The 24,446-nt window shown below is 41.1% G+C and overlaps 1 protein-coding gene across 11 annotated transcripts in view; it reads left to right on the top strand.

Moving 5' to 3' along the window:
* RPS6KC1 (ribosomal protein S6 kinase C1) overlaps positions 1 to 24,446 on the top strand; it is a 93,358-nt gene that overhangs the window by 24,583 nt on the left and 44,329 nt on the right. For 7 of the 11 annotated variants that reach the window (XM_030034849.2, XM_030034847.2, XM_030034848.1 and 4 more), the window contains 3 exons: positions 700 to 759; positions 1,572 to 1,934; positions 16,999 to 17,117. In XM_030034849.2, the coding sequence (XP_029890709.1) occupies positions 700 to 759; positions 1,572 to 1,934; positions 16,999 to 17,117 (542 nt within the window). Of the gene's footprint in view, positions 1 to 378; positions 416 to 699; positions 760 to 1,571; positions 1,935 to 14,242; positions 14,380 to 14,410; positions 16,335 to 16,998; positions 17,118 to 24,446 lie in introns of those variants that run through there. The other 4 variants (XM_030034854.2, XM_041128289.1, XM_030034855.2 and 1 more) reach the window with 4 other exon arrangements.

Here is a 24,446-nt window from a genome sequence, read left to right as displayed (position 1 = left end):
AGTCAGAACACTTTACCTGGTAATGTGGATAAACTCTTGACTCTGTCGATAATACAGAAGAAAACAGACATCAGGCTTTAGCTCAGAATTTACTTTCTCTGTGTGTACAAACAGCTAAATGTCTTGACCTTGTTGCCTGTTTTATTGCCTCAGTGGATACATGTGCCAAGGTGATAAAACAAACTGCTACTTGATATCCAGGTGGCACTGCCAAATTCGTGGCTTGCTCCATATGTCTCATGCAGGGTACTATTCTGGAATGACATTTTTGAGACTGAAAGCTGGCTTTTTTTTTTTTTTTTTTCTTGGTGTGTAGGTCCCAGCTTTGAAGGCTCTCCTGTTTTAAGTCTCCTTAGCTGTAAATCATCCGAGCAGTGAGAGATAGGGATTAAAGTGCTGCTGCTATTGAAATTAGGTGAGTTGGAGTGCTGAGGTTTGAATTAGCCCCCCCGAAGCAAGCACCTGTGTTTTGTTTTTTAACCTCGGAGGCAATGAGAAATGGCAAATCTAATACTACTATCACAATCTTAATGGTGTGTTACCAAATGGATATCCCTGATAGCCGGTCAAAGAGCAGTTTCGTATTTTGTACTTTTACCTGTAGTAGGGTCATGCCCTTTTATTTTGATGGCAAGAGAACATCTAATCTGTGGTACAAAAGGATGTCAGAAACATTTTTGTCATTCTTGTCCTTTTCAGTTCGAAAGGATTTAAGTGGACTTGATGATGTGACACTTACGAGCCAATCAGAATGTGGAGGTGAGATCTAGAAGTTGTTTCCATTACATTTGTGGAATTTAAATTATTAGAAAGTCATAATTATGCGTGAATGCTCTTCATGGATGATAATCCTTACAGAAATGGTATGTGTGTAAAATATCTTTGTTGCCGTTTATTTCCAAGTAAACCTGCTAAGTTGCTGTGGTCAGCTTGCAGTAAGTATGTGTACTTTTAGCTTATGGCAAATGCAAAATAAAATGTGTTAGCTCAAATTTTGGTGAAAGAGGTGTAAGCTAATTAATTTTACCACACTTTAGCAATGAAGGAAGGCTATACATGGTAGATGTGAGTTAGTGCTGCGTGATGCATAAGCTGACAGTAACTGTGTTAATTCAAACTCCTAATTTACTGGGTTTGGGATGCTTCATCTTACTGATTTAAAACAGTATGTTGGGATTTCTTGAAACAATAATTTGGCTCCTGCTGATTGACTTTTCTAGTAGCATTCACACAAAAGGGGTTAGTTTTGTAATTTCCTGGAGCCCAACAGTGAGCAGACTTTGAAAGTTTAAGTTGGGTGTTAGGTGTTGGTCTCTTCATTCCCAGTATTAAAATGAAGACCAGTTGCTCTGTGGAGTTTGTAGCTAATTTTAAAAAAAATGTTTCTATGGGTACTAAAAAACAATTTTTAAGACAGCTTTACATGCAGGGAATTTCTGTGCACAAAGTCTCAGGAAGCTGCATAAGTGAGAAGAAAGCTAAAATCTTTGGATGGGATAAAGAATTTTGGTGGTTCCTGAGGTATATGAGAAATCTAGAGTAATGCATGTCTTTCTGACTGTGCTTTTCAGGCTTCTCCAGTGACAGCGACCTGATCTCTCTGACAGTTGATGTAGACTCTCTTGCTGAGTTAGATGATGGAATGGCATCCAACCAAAGTTCTCCCAGTAGAGCTCTTGGCCTTTGCTTTACTTCTGAACCCCCAGTACAAAGCACAGTGGCACCTCAGCAGGAGTGGAGCAAACCCGAAGGAGAGAGGGAAAGCCATAGTTTGTTTACTGGAAGCTTAAAACCCAAGCCTGGCAAACAAGATTACTTAGAGAAAGCAGGCGAGTTGATAAAACTGGCCTTGAAGAAAGAGGAGGAAGAAGATTATGAAACTGCCTTCAACTTTTATAGAAAGGGGGTTGATCTGCTTCTGGAAGGTGTTCAAGGTATGGATCTTCCCGTTATGTTTGCCTTTGGTTATATGTATTGTGGCATTTCCTTAGTTAACATCAGCTTACTGCGTTGCAAAAAGGTGATATGAAATGCAGAATGATGTGTGCTTGCCTTTCATGTGCTTGATAGATAGCTGCTGTGCATATGAGAGAGAGAGAAATCTTTCTTTCTAAGACTGAATGATAATTTAGGGTCTCATCTTCTAAGTGCCCAGTATCTCCTCTTTTAAAATTGCAGCACAACCTTCGACTTGCAGGTAAGTAGCAAAGTGCTCCACTTCTGCCTCTTTCCTTTTTATTACCTAGGCATTAATTAATATGTGGCACTTGCAGCACTGTTGAAACATTATTTAATTTACATGGTTAAGTGAGGATTAATTATCCCCATTTTACGCATGGGGAGAGGCAGACTCAGGTTAACTTCCCAGTCACAACAGGATTAGAACTATTCTTGGCTCACAGCCTCTTGCTTCTTCTGCTAAACTGTTCTCCTTTCCTAGCTAAAGGGTGCATACAAACTTACATGCCTGCACTCCTAGAGAACAGGATTTTTTTTTTTCCCAGAAGACTTTGGTGTGTCAATATATGTTTGCAAAAGCTGTTGTTGTTAACTGACCAGATGCAACTACATGCAAATTTCTGCGGAGTCTCCTTGCACCTTCTCAGTCAGGGAACAATTTTTTTTCCCCTTCCATCTCTAGTTCTTGAGAATCTAGAGTGATAACCTCATATATTTGCATTTTGTCCAACAATGGCTTAAAACTATGAAGCACAGGAAAAGATTTGTTCTTTCCTGTAGTGGATTCAGAGTCTGTGTATTGTGCTTCTGTTCCACACAGATCAAATGAGTAAGATTAGAATTGTGGCTTTGTTTGTTGGTATACAGCACAGATGCATTATGCTGCTCCAGATCTGAACTTAAATGCTAATGTACCAAAGCACACACAAGCAGAAGCCTTTGCTGCATCTCAGTATGATGCTCAGCAGTGGTCCAGACCCTCTGAACAGTTCTAGGAATGGAAGTTATCTGCTGAGCTGCTTTAACGGGGCCTGGCAAAAAATAATGGATAGGTTACTGATGAAAACTAGAGGTATGGGCCAAGATATGTGCATAGTCTTTGTTCAAAGTGTCTTTTTGGCAAAAGTAAACCCACCTCTTTCTTTCCAAGTCCCAGTGATGTCGGTAGGGTTGCTGCTTTGCTGCTTGTTGTGGCTTTTCAATAGCATCCTATCTTTCCTTGCCCATGTTGTCAAAATGCTTTTCATTCTTGATGTTGAATGTGCTGGCAATCCTTCTGTTGGAGAGCCCATCTATTCTTTCTCTGTTAATAGACTTCATAAACCTGTGTGCCATTTAGTTATGGTCTTCTGAAGAATATCCTGTTTCATCATAACCACTTCTGTCTTCTCACTGTCATGCAAGGCTGCCACGATGCAGTTTTAAACTGACAGTTCAAGTTTCAGCTTCAAAAAGCTTTCTTGATTAAACAGTTTCAAACTGTTAGGGCATGAACACAAGTCAGGCTATCACGCATCATTTGAGCTGCAGTAACTATGCATGCATACTTGAGTTGTGGCAGTGGTTAAACATGTTGGCTTTGAATCCATGGTAATCCTTACGGTAATATGTTTACCTTGAAGTTGTGAAAAGCTTTTCTTGCATATGTTGTACATGACTTGCTCAACTGTTGCATACTAACTTGTTAAACTAGAGTGGGTTGAGCTTTTTACTTACACTTGCTAACATTTTCTCCAAGTACTTTTGCTTCTTTGCTGTTGACTAGCTACTCATCCAGCTACCTCAGATGACTGCTAATCCTTTCTTCTTGCCCACTGGTATCCATGCTTTTCAGGCTAGGAAGAAATTCAACGAGTCTTAGGAAAGTGTGATATTCTGCCCTGTTTCCCTGATGCCACTCAGATAGTACAGTGGGGGTTATTAATAAATTTATAGTGGTGGTACCTGTGGGTGGGTGGGTGGAGGTGTTCCTGATGGATGAAGAGATGTGTAGCCAGCACCTGCAACTTCTGTGCAGTCCCTGACATTGCATCTGTACAGCACAGGAGAGGGAATAATGGGAACGAGTTGCTTTTTAACTGGCATCTTATTCTTTGGGAACGTAAATGTACATAGGCTAGTTCCTAGCAGTCTGCTATTCTTTCTCCTTTCTCTGTGTTACCCTGCATGGCTCTGAAGGAAGCAAATGAATGTTTATTCTCTGCTGGGCACTTACACCAGATTTGGGTAGATCCAGCTAATTTTGTGTCCTGTTCTCTTTGGAGCTTTTGCAAGCTGGCAGGGAGACACTGATGCCCTCTTTATAATGACAGGGCTGATTCAAATGCTTTCCTAAAAATATATGCCTTCTCAGGATCTGTGAGGACAGTAAAAACGCCCCCAAAATCATGAATAACTACCTGTACCATACTTTCTAATCTAGCTACTTTGTGAGGGTGGTATGTTTAGCATTGAGATGTGACTATTCACTGTATGTTGCAATAAAAAAACCCCACCTTAACCTAATCACTTCAGCTATTTAAACACCCGTGGTTATGTATTTCACATGGATAACAATGTGCTCCCTTCAAAGATAAGGATGGTGCAATTGTTACAAATGCCTCTGGTCTTCTGCCATTGATTATTTTCAGCCTCTTTTGTCTAAATAAGCCTTTGTAATACCTGAAAGTGAAACACAGTATTCACATATACTTACACACGTATAAAGTGACATTGCCTCTCTGTGTACAGCCATTGCAGAATGTGTGGCCTCTCTAGAATGGACTGGAAGTGGCTTTTGCATGTGAAATGGTAATACATATTTTTGCCACGTGGTGGCACCAAGAAAATAGAAATTGACACACAAAAATTGGAATTGGTAAATGTAACCAGTGTACCGGGGGAAAGAGAAACATCATCCATCCTCTCCGTTTGAAGCTTATCTTGGAATTACCTCAGAAATGTAATGCCTCTAAGTTGGTTAGATGTATCTGAAAGATAAGGGTGTCTCTGTTGCCAGCTGCTCCTTTAGGTTTGGTACAAGATCTTACTACTTAAGGCTGCCTCATCAAAATCGTGTACGAGTAAGTTTATTGCTGCAAGTTTATAGACTTGTGGTGTTTAGTTTGAAGTAGCTGGCTTCCATAAAGGCAGTCAGAGCAGACTTGAGTGTTACGTTCCTGATGACGTTCCGGCTCTCTGAACTGATGGCACTAATGCTAGATGAGGCAGGCTTTGCATATGCTTACACCAAAGAAATGTCCATCTTTGACTTTGTTTTCAGCTGTGTGTGCACGCTTGCAGAAGTATAGCTGTGTTAATTATGCTGTGCAAGGTGCATATGGATTTTCCTCTGCTAGTCTCTTGCACAGTTTTAGTACTAAATCTTTTAATGTCCTGTTCATAGTCCTGCCAAAAAGCCTAATACGCGTGTCACGTGGGGAATGAACGCTGTCTGCGCTCCGAGAGGCGGGTGTATACCTTGGACTCTGGGTATCTACTTTTTATACAACTTGGGCCTATTTCTGCTCCGTACATGCATTTAATATTAAACATGTTTGTCAGTGGGAAGGAGAACGAGTTTTTGGACTGACAGTAGAGCCCTTGGACTGCCACTGAACTACCTGTACCTCTTGTACCTCCCTGTTTCATTTATACCCGAGCTCCCTTGTGTGCGGTGAGTGGGAATAGCTGCCATCATCTTGTTTTTCCTCTGAATATGTACTGGTTCTGCTGCCCCTCTTGTGTTTTCTGGGCATTGCTGTGTGCAGGATTTTGGAGCTTTGGAATGCAGGTCTGTAAGGGTTGTGTAGGATGGTTAAACAGTTCTGCAGGAGCTGAAACCTTCTGGAATTAAAATCTTCTGCCTTTTTAAGCATACTAAGTATATTAACTGATAGAAACTTGGGCTCACAATTACAGCTGTTCCTTTGTTTTGTTAGTGTGTCAGAGCACTTTGAGGTCAATGCATTGCTTCAGGCCTAGTGGTGGAAAAAAATGTACTAATCGATAGCAAGCCACCAACTTCTAGGCTGGAAGTTAACTGTGTTTTATGCCAAGTAGTGCTTTCCCTGACTTTGGTGTAGGGCATAGTTTATGTTAGGAAAAAATAGATCAGGAGGCTAAAATTATGGAAAGAGTACTTTGTAATAAAGGAGGAGTCCTGTTTGTATAAACTGCTCCTCTTTTTCCAACTCCATCCGTTTTCAAGATATATCCATTATGGATCTGGTGTCTGAGCTGTGTGATAAACACAGAGTTAACACTATTACTTATTGCTGGGTTTCAGTAACTTCAGGCGCATGATGAAGCAAGAACGCTTCACAATATTGTCAGTCTAATTCATGTAGAAAAGTACAGGATCTATGCCATGTGGTTTAGAAAGCAAATATGTTCATTGCTGGTCTGTTACATGCAGGGCTCCATATTACACATTAACATCCGAAGGGAGATGATCCATTTACTCTGTCAGAGATTTGGGGTGTTTATTCTCACATGTAGCAGCTGTGGCTGGGAACAATGAATATTTATTTGTTTTAGGGGACTGGTTCGGCTAGGCAGCGTGGACCTTGTTGCATGAAGTATGTGATTCCTCTAAAGTCACACTAGCCACAAGCTGTGTTCCAGGTATCTGTGTTTTGCATTAGGTATCTACAACTTGTAGATAAGCTGCTGGTGTCTTTGAAAGCAGGCTGCAAATGTCAGTTTTGCACTGCTCTGTGCTATTTTAATGTTTATCCAGTAAACAGAGCTGGAACAAAAATTACACAAATTACTGGAACCTTGCTAAAATGACTTTGACTTTTAACCCAGAAATGCATATACAATGAAATGCTGGGAATACTTTGGACAACTAGATGATATTTTTGGATATACTGAAAACAAACCAACTTGTGTCTAATTACTGGGATTATGATGGGCTATGATTTGAACTTGTGATGGAGCCAGGGATGCAAACAGGAGCATGCTTGACAGAATGCCAAGAAGACAGTACTTTATGAAAAGGGGAACAGCCATGGCTGTTCCACGAGTGTATTTCTGGCTTCCAGAGTGAAAAGCACCTTTGCTTGTTCATTGAATGGCACTTATGAAGAGAACTTCTGTTACAACACAGTAGCTATTTTAAGTTCCTTTCACTTGTTAAGTCCTCTGAGTAGTGTTTCTCATTGAGAGTGACAATCTCTTAGGCAGTTTCTTGGCCACCCAGCAGCTGTGGCTGATTGGAGCAATGTCTTTGAGGAAACAACAGGCCTGTTTTCTGAGAAGATGCATTGGGGTGTGAGCTCATGCCTGCAGGGAAGCCCTTAGAATTGTGCTGGGCCCCACAGGGAAAGATTAATGACAGGGTGACTGATGGAACTGTAATTCTCCCCCACCTGATCTCAGACTTCTGTGCTCCTACAGTGTATCATCACTCATCTTATTTGCTGTTGTACCTTTATGCTTCCACTGAGGCTGGAATCGGTCAAGACAAAAACTTCCTGCCCTGGTTCCTTCCAAAGGAGCTGAAAACCATCTCTGTTTCCTGCTATTGGACTGTGAGGATGCTGTAGGACTGTTTGGGTTGGGCTTTCTAAGCAACCATACAAAGTGCTCTCTCTTTCCTCGTGCTTCATACAACCTTGAAATCACAGCTGCTGTTTCAGAAGCTTAGATGTTTGTGAGAGGATTTGTCTGTTGACAAGGATGTTGGAAATACTATGGTTTGCTTAAAAAAAAAAAAAAAAGTCATCTGATACCACTGTGCTGCCAGTGGTGCTGAAACCCATGCTAATATGGACTATGAGCTGTTCATAACTGAAATGTGTTGGCTTCCAAGCCCGTTGCAGACCATAGAGAGCTTCAGAGCAGATTAGTGCTATGGGATCCATCACTGTGCAGTAGGTGCTGGATGGATCACCCTGAGTGGTGTCATTCTGTATGCGAAAGTACTGGGTTTAGACACTTCATCATGGCAAAGCAGTAAAATACAGCATCTACCAGTAAAGTATGGTGAAGCTGGTTAATGTATAAATACAGCCAGATTCAGCTCTGTAAAGTAATACTCAAGGCAAAGTTCCTCTTAAACTGCAAGACTTCTCTGCACCAAAAGGCTGATAAAGGTCTGGTGCTCAGTACCTGCTGCACAGCTTAGAGCCTTACAATGCACGTAAAGGTGAATTGTAGCAATACCTGTAAGCCAACATGTAGGGCATGATGCAGAGATGAGTCTGAATGTGGTTGCTTAGCACGTGGCTGTTAAAGAATGAATAAATATGTGACGAGGTGGGCCTTAAAAATCTGTTCGTTATTCCCTCTTCTGGGGGACACAGTTAGTTGCATTGGCTTGGTGTTGATCTGACCTTTCCAAGATTTCTGAGTCTGTCCTTCTAGCAGCTCCTTGCCAGGTTGCTGCTTGTACCCAGACTCTTTGACAGACGTCGCTCCTACCTGCACAGCCTTTTACCTCAGCTGTTGTTAGCCAGCACTTAGCTGCAGCAAAGTGTGTTAATTTTTTTTTTACCATTGTTAGTGGGGTTTCGACCTCCCATCAGAAGACCTAGTAGGGTTGCCACACTTATTCCAGCATACAGTGTAGACAGAACAGACTGATCTAGGTTACAGTGCCTTAGGTGAGAAAATTGAAGTATCTGGCTGCAGAATTAAATGCCTTGGGCAGTGTAGGTAAATTGAGGGCAATTACTAGCTGGAATACAAAAATTACATAGATATGTTGTTGTGGTTTAACCGACATATGTTTAAGGGCATGATGCTGAATGATAATCAGTGCTCTGATTCCCAACCCCCATCCCTGCCCCGCAACCAGTTCTTGCATATACAGCTTCTCTCTTTTCACATCTTCCTTTTTTCTTTTCCTGTCCTCTTTCCTTCTTTTCCCTTCCAGTATCCTAAAATAGCCTCTCTAGTTTCACAGCTGCGTGGAAGGACTAGTATAGGTTTGATCTCTACAGGGCTTGCCACTGGCTCCTCTGTTGTAGAGATTTTAGTGACTGCTCATGGAAAGATACCATTTCCCATAGTACTATATAAAAGTACGTATGAATTATATTTATGAGTACTATTAGACCATCAGGATTGATAAATCTCATCATTGTTTTTTCATCTGTCTTTTTTTCTTTCTGCAATACTTTATCCTTCAAACTGCAGTAACACGTTCTTACTTGAAGGGGTAGGTGTCTGTGTGCCTGTGTTCCCTCTGCTCTGAAACAAGGAATGTTCGTGGTTGCTGATTCTAATTTGGACTTGTCCTTTTAGTTAAGAAGGAAGAGTGCAGAGAACTTGGAAAATCTTTTCCTCTTTTCTGTGGTGGTGGCCTGTGTAACTTCTTTCCTTGCTCTGACTGTCAGTGCTCTCTTCCTGTTATTGCGGTGCTTGTGTTGGAGAACCTGCTGCTGCTGTCACCATTTTGTTTCCTTATCTGTGCTAGGATGCCACTGCTTGTCCTTCTGTCTTGCAACACTCTCAGGGCCTCCCCCCCTTATTCTTATGTAGTTTTACAGGAAAGTGGTCAAGAATGTTTCTCATGTTGTGAAGTCTTACTTTGGTGAAATAACTTGCAGTTGCAGGCTACAAGTTTTAGCAGATGGATAGGAACTTAAGCTTTTCCTCCCTGAAATGGTGTGTGTTGTGTGACCATTCATTTTAGTTTTTTTACAGATAGTCACACATGCACATGAAAAGCTACCACAACCTTGTGGATTTAACATGAGAGTTGCTCTATAAACAGATGTTTGTTGATTGGTATTTCTGGAAAGTTATGTTTCTTATCATCTTGAGTGTTACTGACTCCTGCTTTACTGGTCACTCAAAACACATTTCACCCACATCATTCTTCTATGTAATCTTAACTTTGGCACGTATGCCAACACTTTTTTTCAGAGAAGTGTTCACCTAGGTATTTATGCCACTGGTGTGTAACCTTAGGTTTTCTACAGGATGCGGAATTGGTAATTTCACAGGAAGTGTAGATCTGTGTCTCGAGCAACCTGCAATGAAGATGATGTATAAAATGTAGACATAATAGTTATGAACACACTGGGAAGTTGGAACAAGAATTCTTAGGTGTTCACTCACTGTCACGCATTTGCGCTTCAGCACGAGAGGTTTAATTTTTAAGTGGCTTTTCTTCTTGGTTGCTAGAGTACAGTACTGTCCTGGATCTTCAAAAAGCAAGAAAGAAGGGTTGTGATAAATGTGGTGCATCTTAATAAATTTTGACTCTCTCAAAATGTTAAAAAAAAAAAAAAAAAAAAAAAGGAAAAAAAATCACTTCAAACTGTTTTACCATAATGGGCTTAAACTTGGTCTTATTTTTTAATATTTACAGTTTTTTTTCAGCTGCAGAATTTGGCCACCATCTCAAAGGAACTAATCATTAATATAATACATAGCATACTAGAGATGATGAGCCAGTGGGCTTATTTCACAATTCCAAACTGCCACCTGCTGCTAAAATCTATAGCATCTTTCCTGATGCTGAAGTGTCGATCTCCCCAGCACCTGCCACGTTTCACTTAAGTAATTGTTTGAAAATTAAAGGTTACCCGCTCTCCTGTGAAAGTTGGTGGAGACTCGTTCCAAAATCAGCAGCTCTTCCCCTTCCTGAAATAAATTTTGGGGTTATAAAACTGTGTCCAAAGTGGTCACAAACCTGTGCTGGATTATGAGTCGCATTGTCACTTACGGTGTGCCTGAGCTTTTGTTTGGCTAATATGGACAAAGGAGTCTGCTTCACATGATGTAAGAAGTGTTTGCCCTAAGAAGAACAGAGGTCCTCTTGAACCAATTAGGCAAAAATAACAGCTGGGCTACCCACTAATAAGGAAGGTGCTGCTAAACCTCTTTTCATTGCGAGAAGAAATAAATCTTTTAAGGCTTACTCCCTTGCATTTTTATAGAGAGCAATTCTTTGAAAAATTCAGCAATCCAGCTGGGTGATATGTGCAGGAAGACTGTGAAGAAGATAAAGAAACTTTTAAAAATAAAAAATGGTATTATAGCTGTTAGATTTGGCAATTATAAATGTTTCATTGAAGATTTCAGTATTTAGAGAAAGTTTTACTGTTTAAATTGTTAAGAACATGGAGTTTGGGGTTAGCACAACAGGCAGTCTCCCACAAATTCTTGTAGCCTGTTCTGCAAGAGGACATTCCTTCCTGAAGCAGATCTCTTCTGATATCTTCTTTAAATAAAGGCAGCCCACATATATTTTTAGTAAGTTTGAGAGAAAAGCTGGAAGATTTGAAATATGGAGGTTGTAGAGGATTGGGACAGGTAATGCTAACTTTTTAGCCTTACCTTTTCTGTTGAAATATCCACGTCCTGGTCAAGCAGCTAGTTAGGTAGGGAGTGCAGTAATGCCTGGTGTGACTTGATTTGGAGTTGGTCAGACACAAAGGAAGGAAGGAAGGAATATCTTGAATTCCTGTGTGGGTGCTATATACTGTGATTTGCTGGATGTGAGATATTGTATGTGTTAGTGGCAAATGGTGACTAGAGCTATCTTTGTTACCATCCAGTAAGATATACATCTTCCACATGATTTCATCCTGGATCTGTGGAGGAGAATAGTTTAAGGACCAGGGCAAGTTTGACAGCACTTCTGTGCATCTGAGATGTGTTCTCTTAGTAGTACCCCACATTATTTGGGGGAAAAGGACAGATTTTTTCCATGGTCCTTACTGCCCAGATGTTTTTCGTTTGTTTGTTTCAGTTTATTGGATATGGCCCCCTTCCAATAGCTTTTTGCTATTACTATCTGAACGTAAGTAATTTTCCTATATGATAGAATTACAGAAGATCTGATGCCTGAATAAACAGTTGACTGAACTGAACACTTAACACTTCAACATTGAGTTATCTAATCCCTCAAAGGTATGTACTCTTCTGGAGTGCTATGAGGTATGGGTAGAAGACTCTTTTGAGTAGAAGACAAACAAACATGTTGCTAGTTTTCCAGACGGCTACTGCTATGTACATACTCTGTGGAAGTGCTGCTTCTCTGTATTTTTCATTCAAATCAGTGGACTATGGGAGAACAAGCAGGCAAGTCACAGATGAACTCAGTGGCACAATTATTCTGATATTTGTGGTTTTCCTCTATCAAACCCTCAAGATCATTTGAATGCTGTTAGGAACGTCTGTTTTTGTAAATATATGGTAGCTGAGCTGTCCTTAGAAATAAGAAATAAAGAACAAATTTTAAATCATTGGCTGCTGTCCTAATGTCCTGGCTACTGTTACTTTGGTCAGCGGGTGGCCTGGTCAGCCTTTCCAAAGCCAATTTCCATTTTAAGATATTTTTATTTCTTTGAAATAGGCAAAGCCTTTGGAAAATGAGGGAGCAGCCTGCTTGTGCTTGTGTAGATGAAGGCTTATATGTGCAACAAAGTAGCTGTAGAGTTTTTATATTCTGTTTGCAGTAATAGTAAACAGAGCATCTAAAATAACCACTTGCACATTGCAACAAACACATCATCATTTGCTTAAAAAGAGTTATAATTACAGTTGACGAAGCATGGACACCATAAAAAATGCATTAGTTTGGCTTGACACATTAATTACCTGTTTTTGCAGATGTTTTTATATATTGTTGTGTGAACAGTTTACAAAATAATTACAGGAAAGTCATATGGAAAATAAACTAAGTGGGTGGTTTCTCGCCTTAATATTTTCATTCATGTGAATCTGTGTGAGGCACAGCTGCTCTGTAGCAAATGCAGAGGGAGAGAGACGGGGAATCTTGAGGGGGTTTTATTCTAAGGTCTCTATGATCAGCCTTGCTACACTTTTATATCTTGCTTTAGCAGTGTAGTTTTTAAACGTGTAAAAAGACATGGGTGATTTAATCCCAGTGATCAGGAGGGGGGAGAAGCTTTGATCCTGATCAGATGAAACGTAAATCTTCTAGTATCTAGGAAAATAAATGAAAAATCAATATTATTTTAAGCAGGATGATCTTTTATGAGCAGTTGTAAAGATTCATCAAAGGCTTTGACACAGTTTAAACACTTCCTGTTTGCTGCCATTTAAAGAAAAGTGCCTTTCAAGTTTAAATTGTAATTAAAGAGAGATACCTTTTTAGATTATTGTGGGCTAACCACAGAATGGAGATAGGAGCTCAATATGCTCACACAATGTTTAAATCAAAAGTTCTTAACTAGGAGTAAATTAGTCAATTCTTTTGACAGTACACATTTTGCGTAACTAAAAACACTATCCCATAGCAAATTGTAATATGGCATTTTATTAAAAAAAATGCATAAAGTCTGCATCACAGCTTTAACATCTGTCAAATATAAGGATTTGTTCTAGTACTGTGTTTTAGTGATTTATTTGGTTTTAAGTGAAGAGTTCTGTGAACTGAAATTTGGCATAAATGCTAAAGATTATTTTTAGTTCAATGGGCTCTTTATTATTACTCAACACCCTGTGTTTAAGGCTTTTTAAGTAACGTTTATTTATTTATTTATTAAATTCATATCCTGTATTTCTTTACAGATTTTTGTGAGATATTGGCTGTTTAAATGGGAATTTGTATTGGAATGTAGCTTTTTATACTTTCTTGGATAAACTAATGTAAAGATTAAAGCCAAAATCCTACATCCATAAATCCAATTCTCAAACATCCACCTGTTAAAGTATTCAGAGACTGAACTGTTAATGATCTTATTCACAAATAAGATGGAAGAACTTTTTGAGTAAACGTTGTTTTGTGAATCCACACCCTCTTCTATGGCTGAAGATTTTAATGAGTGAACAGTCTGCAAATGTTATTTAACAAATTATTCAGGAAGGAAAGTAGAAGGAAAACTGAAATTAATGTTTTATGAAAGTAGGGAGAACAAAGACAGCTCTAAGGGGACATCCTAGCTTGTTTGCGTTAATTACCATAAAATTACTGAAGCATTGAAAAAAGGCAATAAGCATCCAAACTAAATACACATAACTAACAATTAAGCAGTGAGCTTGACTTTTATGATAGCCTTAGACACTAACCTAGCAGTTTTCTACCAGTCTGCTTGAAGAAAACGCTGGCTGAAGAGTTTATTGTTGCTGTGCAGATGACTTGTTTTCGCTGAGCAACTGCCACTTTGTGTGTCTAAGAATGTGGGTGATAACCAGTGGATAGGCACAAGAAAGTTTTATGGTGCTGTAAGATTAACGGTAGAGATGAAAGCAAGAGTGTTAGTCATGTTTTAAGAAATTACAACAGACACTTACAAAATACTGTGTATCTATTCTCTTCTGATAAAGCCAAATCCAAGTTCAAACAGTTGAGTGTTGATTTTTTTTTTTATCCTAGATGGGAGTAAGACTGGCAGTCTCATCCAGGGGAATTTCACCAGGAGAATCCTACCAAGTAGAGACTGATATAAGAGGTGCTGGACCTGGTACAAAGTCCCCTCTGTCTTTAGAATGAGAGAAATTACTGAGAAATTGGTACATATCCATAATATTGTATGCTGAAAGAGCACTGATTTTCTGACTGTCCAGCTTTATCTCAAACTGAGTGTAGTCAAAGGTTTTTGCAGAGCAGGGCTCTGTGTCTCTGTCCAAGGAGGTGACAATCACTTTTCCCTCCTGCTATGAGGTGGATAATAAGATTTGCAACAGATCACTTACAGCAGAGTTTGGAGTAGATCGTAAGTCTCTTATTCTTCATGGTGTCTGTATGGCTCTTCTGTGTGTTTAGGTAGTTTGTAGTCATGATATGAAAGGGAGGGGCGAGTCTTTATTTTATAACAGGGTTAAAATGACTAGTAGTAGACCATGGCAATATAAAGTGGAAAAGAGCCTCTGCCTTCTTCACACTCTGAGTCTAAGGATTATTTAAAGTGAGAGCAATGATTCATTTTCTCTTGTATGGGGCAGGGGGAAGACAGCAGCTCTGAGAGCCTACAGCAGAGGAGCTCTCCATGAACTTTCTGAAGAGACCTCATACTTAGTTTTTCATTATTCTCTGCCATCTAGAAAGTGTTCTGGGAAAATTAAACAGTCAGACAACCTGTTCCTTCTCCTTTATTAAGGAGCCGGTGTTAAAGCTAGCCAGATCTGGCTGACTGAAGGATCAGAGCGATTCTTCCTGCCCTGAGCTGCTGGAGACACGTGGCTGCAGCTTACCCCTTTTTTGGGTCCTACCAGTAGTGAAGCTGAGTGCAAATTTCTGAGAGGAGCTTGCATGTGTGCACACATACTCTGTATGAACATGGTTGACCGCAAACACGTTGACACAGGCAGAAGGGTATTGCTTTTACAGACACCAACATAACCACAGGCAGTGTGAACAGCCCAACCTCTTTTGAAGTATTGCTGGTCAGGGAAAGACCCACTGTTCAGGTCTCTGGTAGCTGGCCCCAAGGTCCATGGTCCAGCTCTGATATTTTTGTCTGACTTGCCTGCTTATCTGGCTTGAAGTTTGTTGGCATATCTTAAGTTCAGAGAATAATGAGCACAGTAATGCAGGAAATAGTGAGGAACAGAGTTTCATGAGAAGGTAAGACAGACAGTGGTGGTCAGGTACAGGGCTCAGTCAGACAAGTGTGTTGACCAGCAGCTGCCGTATACGCAATTGACCCATGAAATTCCCACCTCTGTTTTCTCATGCTTGTGTCCCCCTTCCACCTTGACCCCTCCCTTTCCTCACCTTTAATCCTGCTCTTAAACATCTTGCAATGTCTTATGCATTGCCACAATCCTCCCCGGAAACCTCGCACAATAAGTTTTGCATGCAAGTATTTACACAGTAAGTTCTCCCTCAGACATCCTGTAATAAGTTTGCTCTTTTTTATGAGGCTCATTCTTGATAACTCACAATAATCCTGTTTTTTTTCTTATCAGTTACCAAGTTTCTGGTTGAACTTCTTCAAGGTTACACTCGGAGGTTCCTTTCATGGCCTATTGATCAGTGTCTTATGAGTTCTAGTCTTTGTTATTGTCTCTTGTTATCTGCTGTTGGTTAGGGTTTGTGTATTTATGTGTTTAATTTATTACCTCTCCTGTTCCTTGCCTTGTCTTTCATGTTGAGTAGCTGTTAGGCAGATATCCTTGCAGTTCCTTGCCCTGTTTGAGCATTGGCTTGTGAGAGGTGCTGGCTTGCACCTGTCGGTGCAGAAGCCTGTCACAGCCAAGGCTGTGTTTCTGCAAGTCTTGGATGGCCTCAGTTAGGGCTGGAAGAGACTCTCGGGGCCATATGAAGTCTCTGCTATTGTTCAGACTTCTTCTGGGACAGTTGTCTAACTATTTTTTAGCATAGTAATCTCAATTCTCTGTTATAACAATTGTGGCTTACAGTCTTTTTATCTTTGCTTAGCAGTTGACTGGTTGGGTGTTGTCATCACAAATTGAGTCTATTATAACAATATGCTGCTCATGATGTGAATGCCTAAACATAAACTGTAAGTTTTAGAGTGAATACAGAAATTGTGCGGTATCATAGGATTCTCGCCTCTTGCAAGAGTTTGGTTAGATTAGACGTAACACAGTGGTGGTTCAGCCATCTGGGAAGTAAAGTAGTTGGTGCAAGTGCTTACTCCTTTCTTCCTGTCACCCCAAGCCAACAGGCAAGGAGCAGCTAGCATCAGAAAGCTGTGAGGAAGAATTCTTGGTGTCTCTTATGTTGCCTTCTGGCTATTAATAGCCTTTCTGGCTTTCCTTTATACTTAGGAAAGCCGGTGTTAGAAACATGAGGAAAATCCCAAGTTTTTTTATTGTTTTGTTGTAAACGTTTTATTGTCTTCCGTAATTGAGTTTTTTTTGGAGTACAACGTTCAGATCAGTGGTTTGTTTCGGTTCTTACTTATGTTACCATAGGAACATATACCAGATCACAGAAAAATGAAGTATGACTTTTTATTTACTTTAGTCTATAGCAAGTCTTAAATTGTTATTTTTGTAGAACTCTGAGATCATAGTATTTCCTTTTTGTAGGATGCATATCTGTAGGTTTGATTATGAATAACCCAGAGGAAATCAAAAAGGTAGAATCAAAGCAGTCATGTGCTTTGATTACTTAGTACCTCTCTCTCTATGGAAAAAATAAATTTCTTTTTCTCCATTGAGGTGAATCAAGTCCAACTCGTCGAGAAGCAGTGAAAAGGAAGACTGCAGAATACCTTATGCGTGCTGAAAAAATTTCCAGCTTCTACCGTAAATCCTCTGAAGATGCATCTGTTTCTATGGTAGGCTTTAATTTCTTTTTTTTGAACCAGAATTTGGTATAATTAAATTGTCCTGTCTTTGAGCAAACCATATTCAAGACTGAGGTTCTAAAACTGTCTAGAATTTCTTTTTCAGGAGACCTGAGAAGTATTTTGATGTTATGTTTCTGTTAAGTTGCCATTCTTGTCTGATCCTTGTTGGTTGCATTTCATAGCATTATGAAAAGTGCTTGATTTAATCCAAGCCTGTTTTTTCTTATGCTTTCCTTCTTCTCACAGTTGATGATGTAAACATTTTTAATCATGCTAAAGAATTTAAAGGTAAAGCAAAAAACCACCCTAGAACATAACGTTTCTTTTGACTTTCCCATGAGAATATTGCTTGGTCCTGTAGGGAGAGAGAAGGCTGTTGGTTTCTTTAGGCTAGCACATAATGGTGTCTCAGAAGTGGGTCAAGCATGTGGCGGTGGGAATGAGATGAATCTCCCATTAAATAAGTACTTAATTGAGCAAAGGTTCTTCCTGATCCCTTCAAATGTCTCTCTTGGATATGCTTTAGTGATCAGCTGCTTCTTGATTTTTGAGGAGTTTCTGTAGTAATTCCCACCTTCTTAAGCAGAAACACCCTTATCTGCACTTGTACAAAAGAGAAACAAAGCTTGTTCCAAGATACCTTCAATCAATTTCTACTTTGCCCTTCCCCAAACAGGTCCTTTAGGACTTGCTTTAGACTTTTACTGCAGTCATGCTAAACTGTGTGTGATTGTCAATGACCACCCTATTGTAGTAAATATAAAAGTTACCAACTTCCTGTCTCTCTATGTTTATATCAAGTGAGGACAAAAGGGGCAGAAGATTATTGCTTCTTATTTTGCACAGATCTAAAAATGCTTTGAGACCACTGCTGCAAAAATGGGAAGCCTTATAAAATCCGACTGCCTAATAAATAAATTAAAAAAGCAAAAACACTGATTTTGAAGGGTAGCTTTTTTTATGTTGAGAGCCCATAGGTACGGTTTTGAGGATGTTCCAAATGGGATATATTTTGTGAGAATTGGAGTCTTGCTGCTGCCATGAATTGTACTGAACAATTTAGTATTTTGGACTGATATGAAGTCCTACTAGGTAGTCTTTCTTTGGGTCAAACACCCCTGAAAATGGGGAAGAATCTATATTGAATGAAAACCTCAGTGTGTTTGGAAACTGCAGAACACGATAAAAACCCCATCAATAACCTATTTTTGCCTTTTTATAAGTTTAAAAACTAATTGTGGTTGGGAAGGAGGAAGAGATAGGTTGCATTTTTGTATTTGAACTTGAGAGGTAAATAAATCCCTCTTGCATGCTGTACTGAATAAGGCAGGTGCCTTCTCTGCAGATCCAAAGGAAAGCAGGATTAATTGGGATAAGACAAGGAAAAAAAAAAAGTGGTGAAAATAGAAAGTCATTCTTCTGTGTTGAAACTCAAAATTGACAAGTTAGGGCAAATCTGACTTTGCACAAGCAAAATGGTGTACCTGGCTTATTCTCCTTTTTACAAAAAACCCCCATGTTTCCACGACTTGGCTTTAGCTGTACGTGTATTTTAATATCCTTTATTTGCTGCTCTTCATAATGCATAAATTTGACTTTTATCTTAGAGCTTTGGAATTTGCTGGCATCAAGGGCAGATGGTACTGATGGATCGTGATGGTTGTGGTAAAGAACAGCTTGACTCCGAGTTGATAGCTGAAAGTTAATTGGGAGAAGGACTTATCTCCCGAAGTTATTGTAAGGGTAGTGGTAGGAACCACTAAGAATTGGCATGCTCTGTGCTTTGGCTTAGTGTCTTGAGGAATGTGACTCTTCCTGAACGTTTGTTGCTGAGCAGACCTGAATTCTTGCACCTTAGTTACTGCTTATCTTTTTTACTGCCCAAGATAGTTTATATTGGAGTTTGCATGAATTATTCCACCCGTGCAGACAGTGATAAGTGCACTGAAATGACCTGCATCTATACACAGTGTGATTCTTGGGAGATACTAGTGGAAACATGCAAATATTTTTTTGTGTCCTTCTCTTACAGAGATTAAGTCTATAGTGTAAAAGGTGTATGCCTCCTTGCACCATCACTTCGCACCAGCTTCGTGTTTCTCTAACTGCTATTTACATGCCTTTGGTATTGCTGGGGCAAGGCTGGTCTGTTACCACTAGCACCTCCTACTGCTGTAGGTCATGCTGACTGATACTATGCCTTAGTCAAATGCTGGTGCTCAGATAGGATATATAAATGCTAATGTTTAAATCACACTGTACAATGCCTTCTTTGCTCACATGAATCTGTAAAAAGGTCTCTCATCACTTCTTCCATGCTGGAGGAACACTGAAGTCTTTGAGAAGAATCACTGCGTTAGTACACTTAGGAAGCCTTTCCTAGAAGCATGGCCAAGTGCTGTTATGCCTGTTAGCCCAGCACAGTTTGAACCATTTAACTGAAATTGGTTTGCAAGAAAATGATGGACAATAGTGTACCCTAGCAGTACCTGTGCCTATATTACAATGGGCAGAGTGCAGTTTGGTTTATGGGAAGCATCATTCAGTGCAGGGAACTTCATGGGCAGTGGGGGTGCTGTATTGGGTTTGCGTGGCAAGGTTTTGGTAGTGGGGGGGCTACAGGGTGGCTTCTGTGAGAAGCTGCTAGAAGCTTCCCCTATGTCCGATAGAGGCAATGCCAGCCAGCTCCAAGACAGACCTGCTGCTGGCCAATGCTGAGCCAATCAGCAATGGTGGCAGTGCCTCTGGGATAATGTATTTAAGAAAGGGGAAAAAGTTGTTGTGTGACAAAAATTGCAGCCAGAGAGAGTAGTGAGAATATGTGAGAGAAACAACCCTGCAGACACCAAGGTCAGTGAAGGAGGAGGTGGAAGAGGTGCTCCTGGTGCTGGAGCAGAGGTTCCCCTGCAGTATGTGGTGAAGACCATGGTGAGGCAGGATGACCCCCTGCAGCCCATGGAGGTCCATGGTGGAGCAGATATCCACCTGCAGCCCATGGATGACCCCACACCAGAGCAGGTGGATGCCCAAAGGAGGCTGTGACCCTGTGGGAAGCCTGTGCTGGAACAGGCTCCTGGCAGTACCTGCAGACCCATGGAGAGAGGAGCCCATGCTGGAGCAGGTTTTCTGGCAGGACTTGTGACCCTGTGGGGGGACCCACGCTGGAGCAGTCTGTGCCTGAAGGACTGTACCCTGTGGAGGGGACCCATGCTGCAGCAGGTCATGAAGAACTGCAGCCTGTGGCAAGGACTCACGTTGGAGAAGTTTGTGGAGGACTGTCTCCTGTGGGAGGTACCCCACGCTGGAGCAGGGGAAGAGTGTGAGGAGTCCCGCCCCTGAGGAGAAAGGAGCGGCAGAGACAACGCGGGATGAACTGACCGCAACCCCCATTCCCTGTCCCCCTGTGCCGCTGGGAGGGAGGAGGTAGAGAAAATTGGGAGTGGAGTTGTGCCCGGGAAGAAGAGAGGGGTAAGGGGAAGGTGTTTTAAGACTTCGTTTTATTTCTCATTACCCTACTCTGATTTGATTGGTAATAAATTAAATTAATTTTCTCCAAGTCGAGTCTGTTTTGCTTGTGACGGTAATTGGTGAATGATCTCTCCCTGTCCTTATCTTGACCCACAAGCCTTTTATTACATTTTCTCTCCCCTGTCCAGCTGAGGGCGGTTGTAATAGAGCAGCTTTGGTGGGCACCTGGGGTCCAGCCAGGGTCAACCCACCACTGGTGCTGAGACCGTTTGCACTTTGGAGGAAGTGGTCTGACTAGTAAGCAAGCATAAGCATTTAAGACAAAGTGTTTTTGTTCATGACCTGATGTTACAAGGCAGAACTACTTTGTCACCCATGTCTGGTGTAGATAGCTTTGTGTTTCCTGTTGTGCCATTACAAGGAACAACCACAGTGATCAGCATCAAAACTAGGCTCACCTGGCCTTCTTAGACATCACATCTTCTTTCTCATCCACCAGGCCAGAGAAATGTCCACCAAGGGAAGAGCCAAGCTCAGAAGTGCAGGTTCAGTTATTGTCCGGCACCCATCAGTCTCTCATATCTCCCAAAAGCTCAGGCTGCCAGCTGTGTGCTGAACCATGTGCAGCAGTCTCAAAAGACTATGCCTGCTAAATGCACCCCAAGACATGCATTTGCTGTCTGAGCACCACGTGACAGTAAAGCACGGCGGCTTTTCTCTGGGGACCTGAGGGAGAAGGAAGCGAGCTATTCTTCTGCGGTGCAAAATGCCAGGCCCTTGCCTCTTTGAAGACCAGATTTCCCTAGAGGCAAAGGCCTGGTATTTCAGGTCTGAGAAGCAAAAATTATCTTTGATGCCATGGAAACCAAACAAAGAACAATAGTAGTTTGTTACTTTTCTTGTCTCAACAAAAAGCCAACGGTGTAGCCCTCAAGGATAGCATCCTTAGCAACCACTCTGCTGCTGGCAAGTCTGAGTGGTGAAGAGAGGAGCACAAGAGGAGGTGTTTGGGGAACCCTTGGCACTGTTAAGAAAGGGTTATGCTAGAGGGCTTAAGGACGGGTAGAAGACTTCTTAAGGCTGAAAAGCAGCACAGGGAACTTGACGCAACTGTGACTGACCATGAACTGGGAACTTACTTGAACAGGGTCTTGTAAACATTGCGAAAAGCCTTGCTGTGACCTGTAGGAGTGGGAGATGTGGAGACAGCTTCTGGAGGTTGTAAACAGGTATGCAGACCTTCCAGAAAAACAAGCTGCAGCAAACGCTGTCCTCCTTTTCCTCCTCTAGCACAGCATGGCAGCCTCGAGGGCCTTCTTGATGACAGATGTTTGAGGACGCTGTGTAACGGCAGCAGCAGGCCATTTTGAAGATTCTCAAGCTGTATTTTCTCCTCTGCGCCTTTATAAGTAGCAGTTCTGGGGAGCCACCTTCCAGCCTGAGTGGGAGCTGCAGCAACAGCCTTTGAATCACACTGGATTGACCGTCAGAAAGCTGCAGTCTTGCATAGCGGTCAGCTGTGAGGCCCAGCACAGCTACACGTACATGCTGTGGGTCCATTTTAACTTTGTTGGTATTTTTATAATGCATGTTTTTTTTCACTCTTTGAAATTATTTCTGGTTCTACTTATGCCCAATTTTTTATTCAGAATTGTCTCTTTTTGCACTGCAATAAAAGCTGTTGTCTTTTAAAATGTCAATTATTTTTGATTTTCAAAGCAATTTAATAACAAGAGTTACATGCAAGCCTGGTGCCCAAACAGGAAAAGCAGTCTTCAGTCTTTGCAGTTTTCATAGGATATCTTACTTCCTAAAATTCTTGGTAAATGTGCATGAAAATTACATGAAGCGTAAAGAAAATACACTGCTGTAGTTCTGAGAGATGTAAATTTAACATAAAATAAGAAATTTTGTCTCAAGGCTTCCACGATCACATTCTGCATTGCTGTCTGCTGCTGGTTCCAGATGTGCATGACCCTAGATGTGTCCCAGCTTCAGGGAAGATGCGGTCCCAAACCAGTGATCACTGGAGACCTGAAGCACACCATAGCTCCGTCTGCGTTCAGATGCGTGCAGAGATGCAACTTTGTTTTCCTGTGGTGCAGAGTGAGGAAGGGGCCAGGATCTTCTGCCAGGCCAGGAGAGCTGGAAGCTCTTTCATACCCATGGTGGGGAGCCTTGCACCTCAGGCCAGCACTATCTGCTTCAAAATAAGGCATCTTCTTGCTGCAGTTGAGGGTCTGGCTATCTACAGGTGGATGGTTACCGAAGTCATCAGACACAGACCTCTGAAGGGTGAGGGGAGATTGCATTTTGATGTGCAGCTCTGCACTGGTGTTTGTGAAAGTGCTCTTTTTTTATCCTGAGGTTCTGTGGTGACTGCAGTCAAAGGTGGCAGCATTAGTAGTAGAATCATTTCCGATCAAATGGTGTTTGTGTCACCGGGCTAGGGATAGTGCTCTTGCCTTAAATGAGGTTAACATGAGAGGCTCTTCCTCTTGCTTGGCTGGTGGTGTACTTCTCTTTCTCCCCCTGCTCTTATAACTGCTGGCAGTGATGCTGAGGGTGAGGTGAGAGCTAGTGCCATATTTCGTTGTGTAGCTTGCAAAACTAGAGCCTTCCGAACGGAAGTGGTGGCCACAAGCTGCTGGGTCTTTACAGGGGCCAGCATCACAATCAGCATCATTCTTTTCCACTTGAAATTAGCATATGCTAGCCAAAAGGTGATGGTGGGAAAGGAAGTGATGACACCGATCCCAAGTCAGATAACTCCAGCTGTGCAACTCAGTGTAGTCTGGAAATAGTTTCAAAACACGTAGGGCCTAGCCACAGGAGAGAAGGTCCTGGGATACCTGAGCAGCATGCTGAGCATTTGGACAGGCTGCTGAAGGCCTTCTGCCGGCAGACGCAGCCTGCTACTTTCTTTAGAATATAAATGCCTTATTTCTGAAGGCAAATGAAGCCTTTGAGTTTTTGTTACTCTCCTTCCTGGTTTGTTTTTTGTTCTTCTATTTTTGATGAGAGCTGTGTTTTAGTTATTTTTCTTATTGATGGCTAGATGCTGAGCTTGGAATTTTACTCTATTCAGAGGAGCAGGCAGCTTCATAGAGTGCTTAATTGCTGTAGTTCTGGGAATTGGGTATTTAGAGTCTGCTTCCAGCTTGCTTCACAACAGAATGTGATGCCTCCTCATCACTAGGCTCCACTATTAGACTTTGTAATAGTGAAACCGAAGTACTGTAAAGAGCAAAAAATAATCTGAAACTGAAAAATGGAGAAGCTACTGGGAACTGCGGTGATGTCGATCTGATTGTTAATCGTTTTAAGGTAAGAAGTGACTGTAGAATGCGTATATGGAAAACAATGTGTGTACACAGTATTACTGACTGTGCCACTATTGGTGATATTTTAGAGAAGGACCCAAATGTATACTGTTTTTTGGGGGCTGTTCAGACATGATGGGTGCAGAAGTCTGATTCTATAGCATTATTAGACAGCTATTAACTTCTTTAGAGATGTATGAATGTAATTCGTGGTTGAAACATTATGCATAAGAGTAAATTTTAAAAGCTTGATTATGGAGGAAGGTTTATAAAATGTAAGAGCATGCAGATAGAAGTGGAAATCTTTTATAGTAGTCTAGAGGATTTGGAAATACTCTCTTTCATTAAATGTATTCCTTAAAATGCCTTTGAAATCTTGTCATGAATAAACTCTGTGTTAGCACAACTCTTTGTTTCAAAGCAAATATTTCGTTATTGCAGAAGAATTGCACACTCTTAAAATACAACCCAACAAAAGAACTCCCTCGACCTTCCAACAGCTCACTACAATGTGGATCCTAAATTA

This window comes from Aquila chrysaetos, chromosome 13 (assembly GCF_900496995.4).
Source record: "Aquila chrysaetos chrysaetos chromosome 13, bAquChr1.4, whole genome shotgun sequence".
NCBI lineage: Eukaryota > Metazoa > Chordata > Aves > Accipitriformes > Accipitridae > Aquila > Aquila chrysaetos.
The sequence above is the reverse complement of the archived record's forward strand: the minus strand, read 5'-3'. Positions and strand labels throughout refer to the sequence as shown.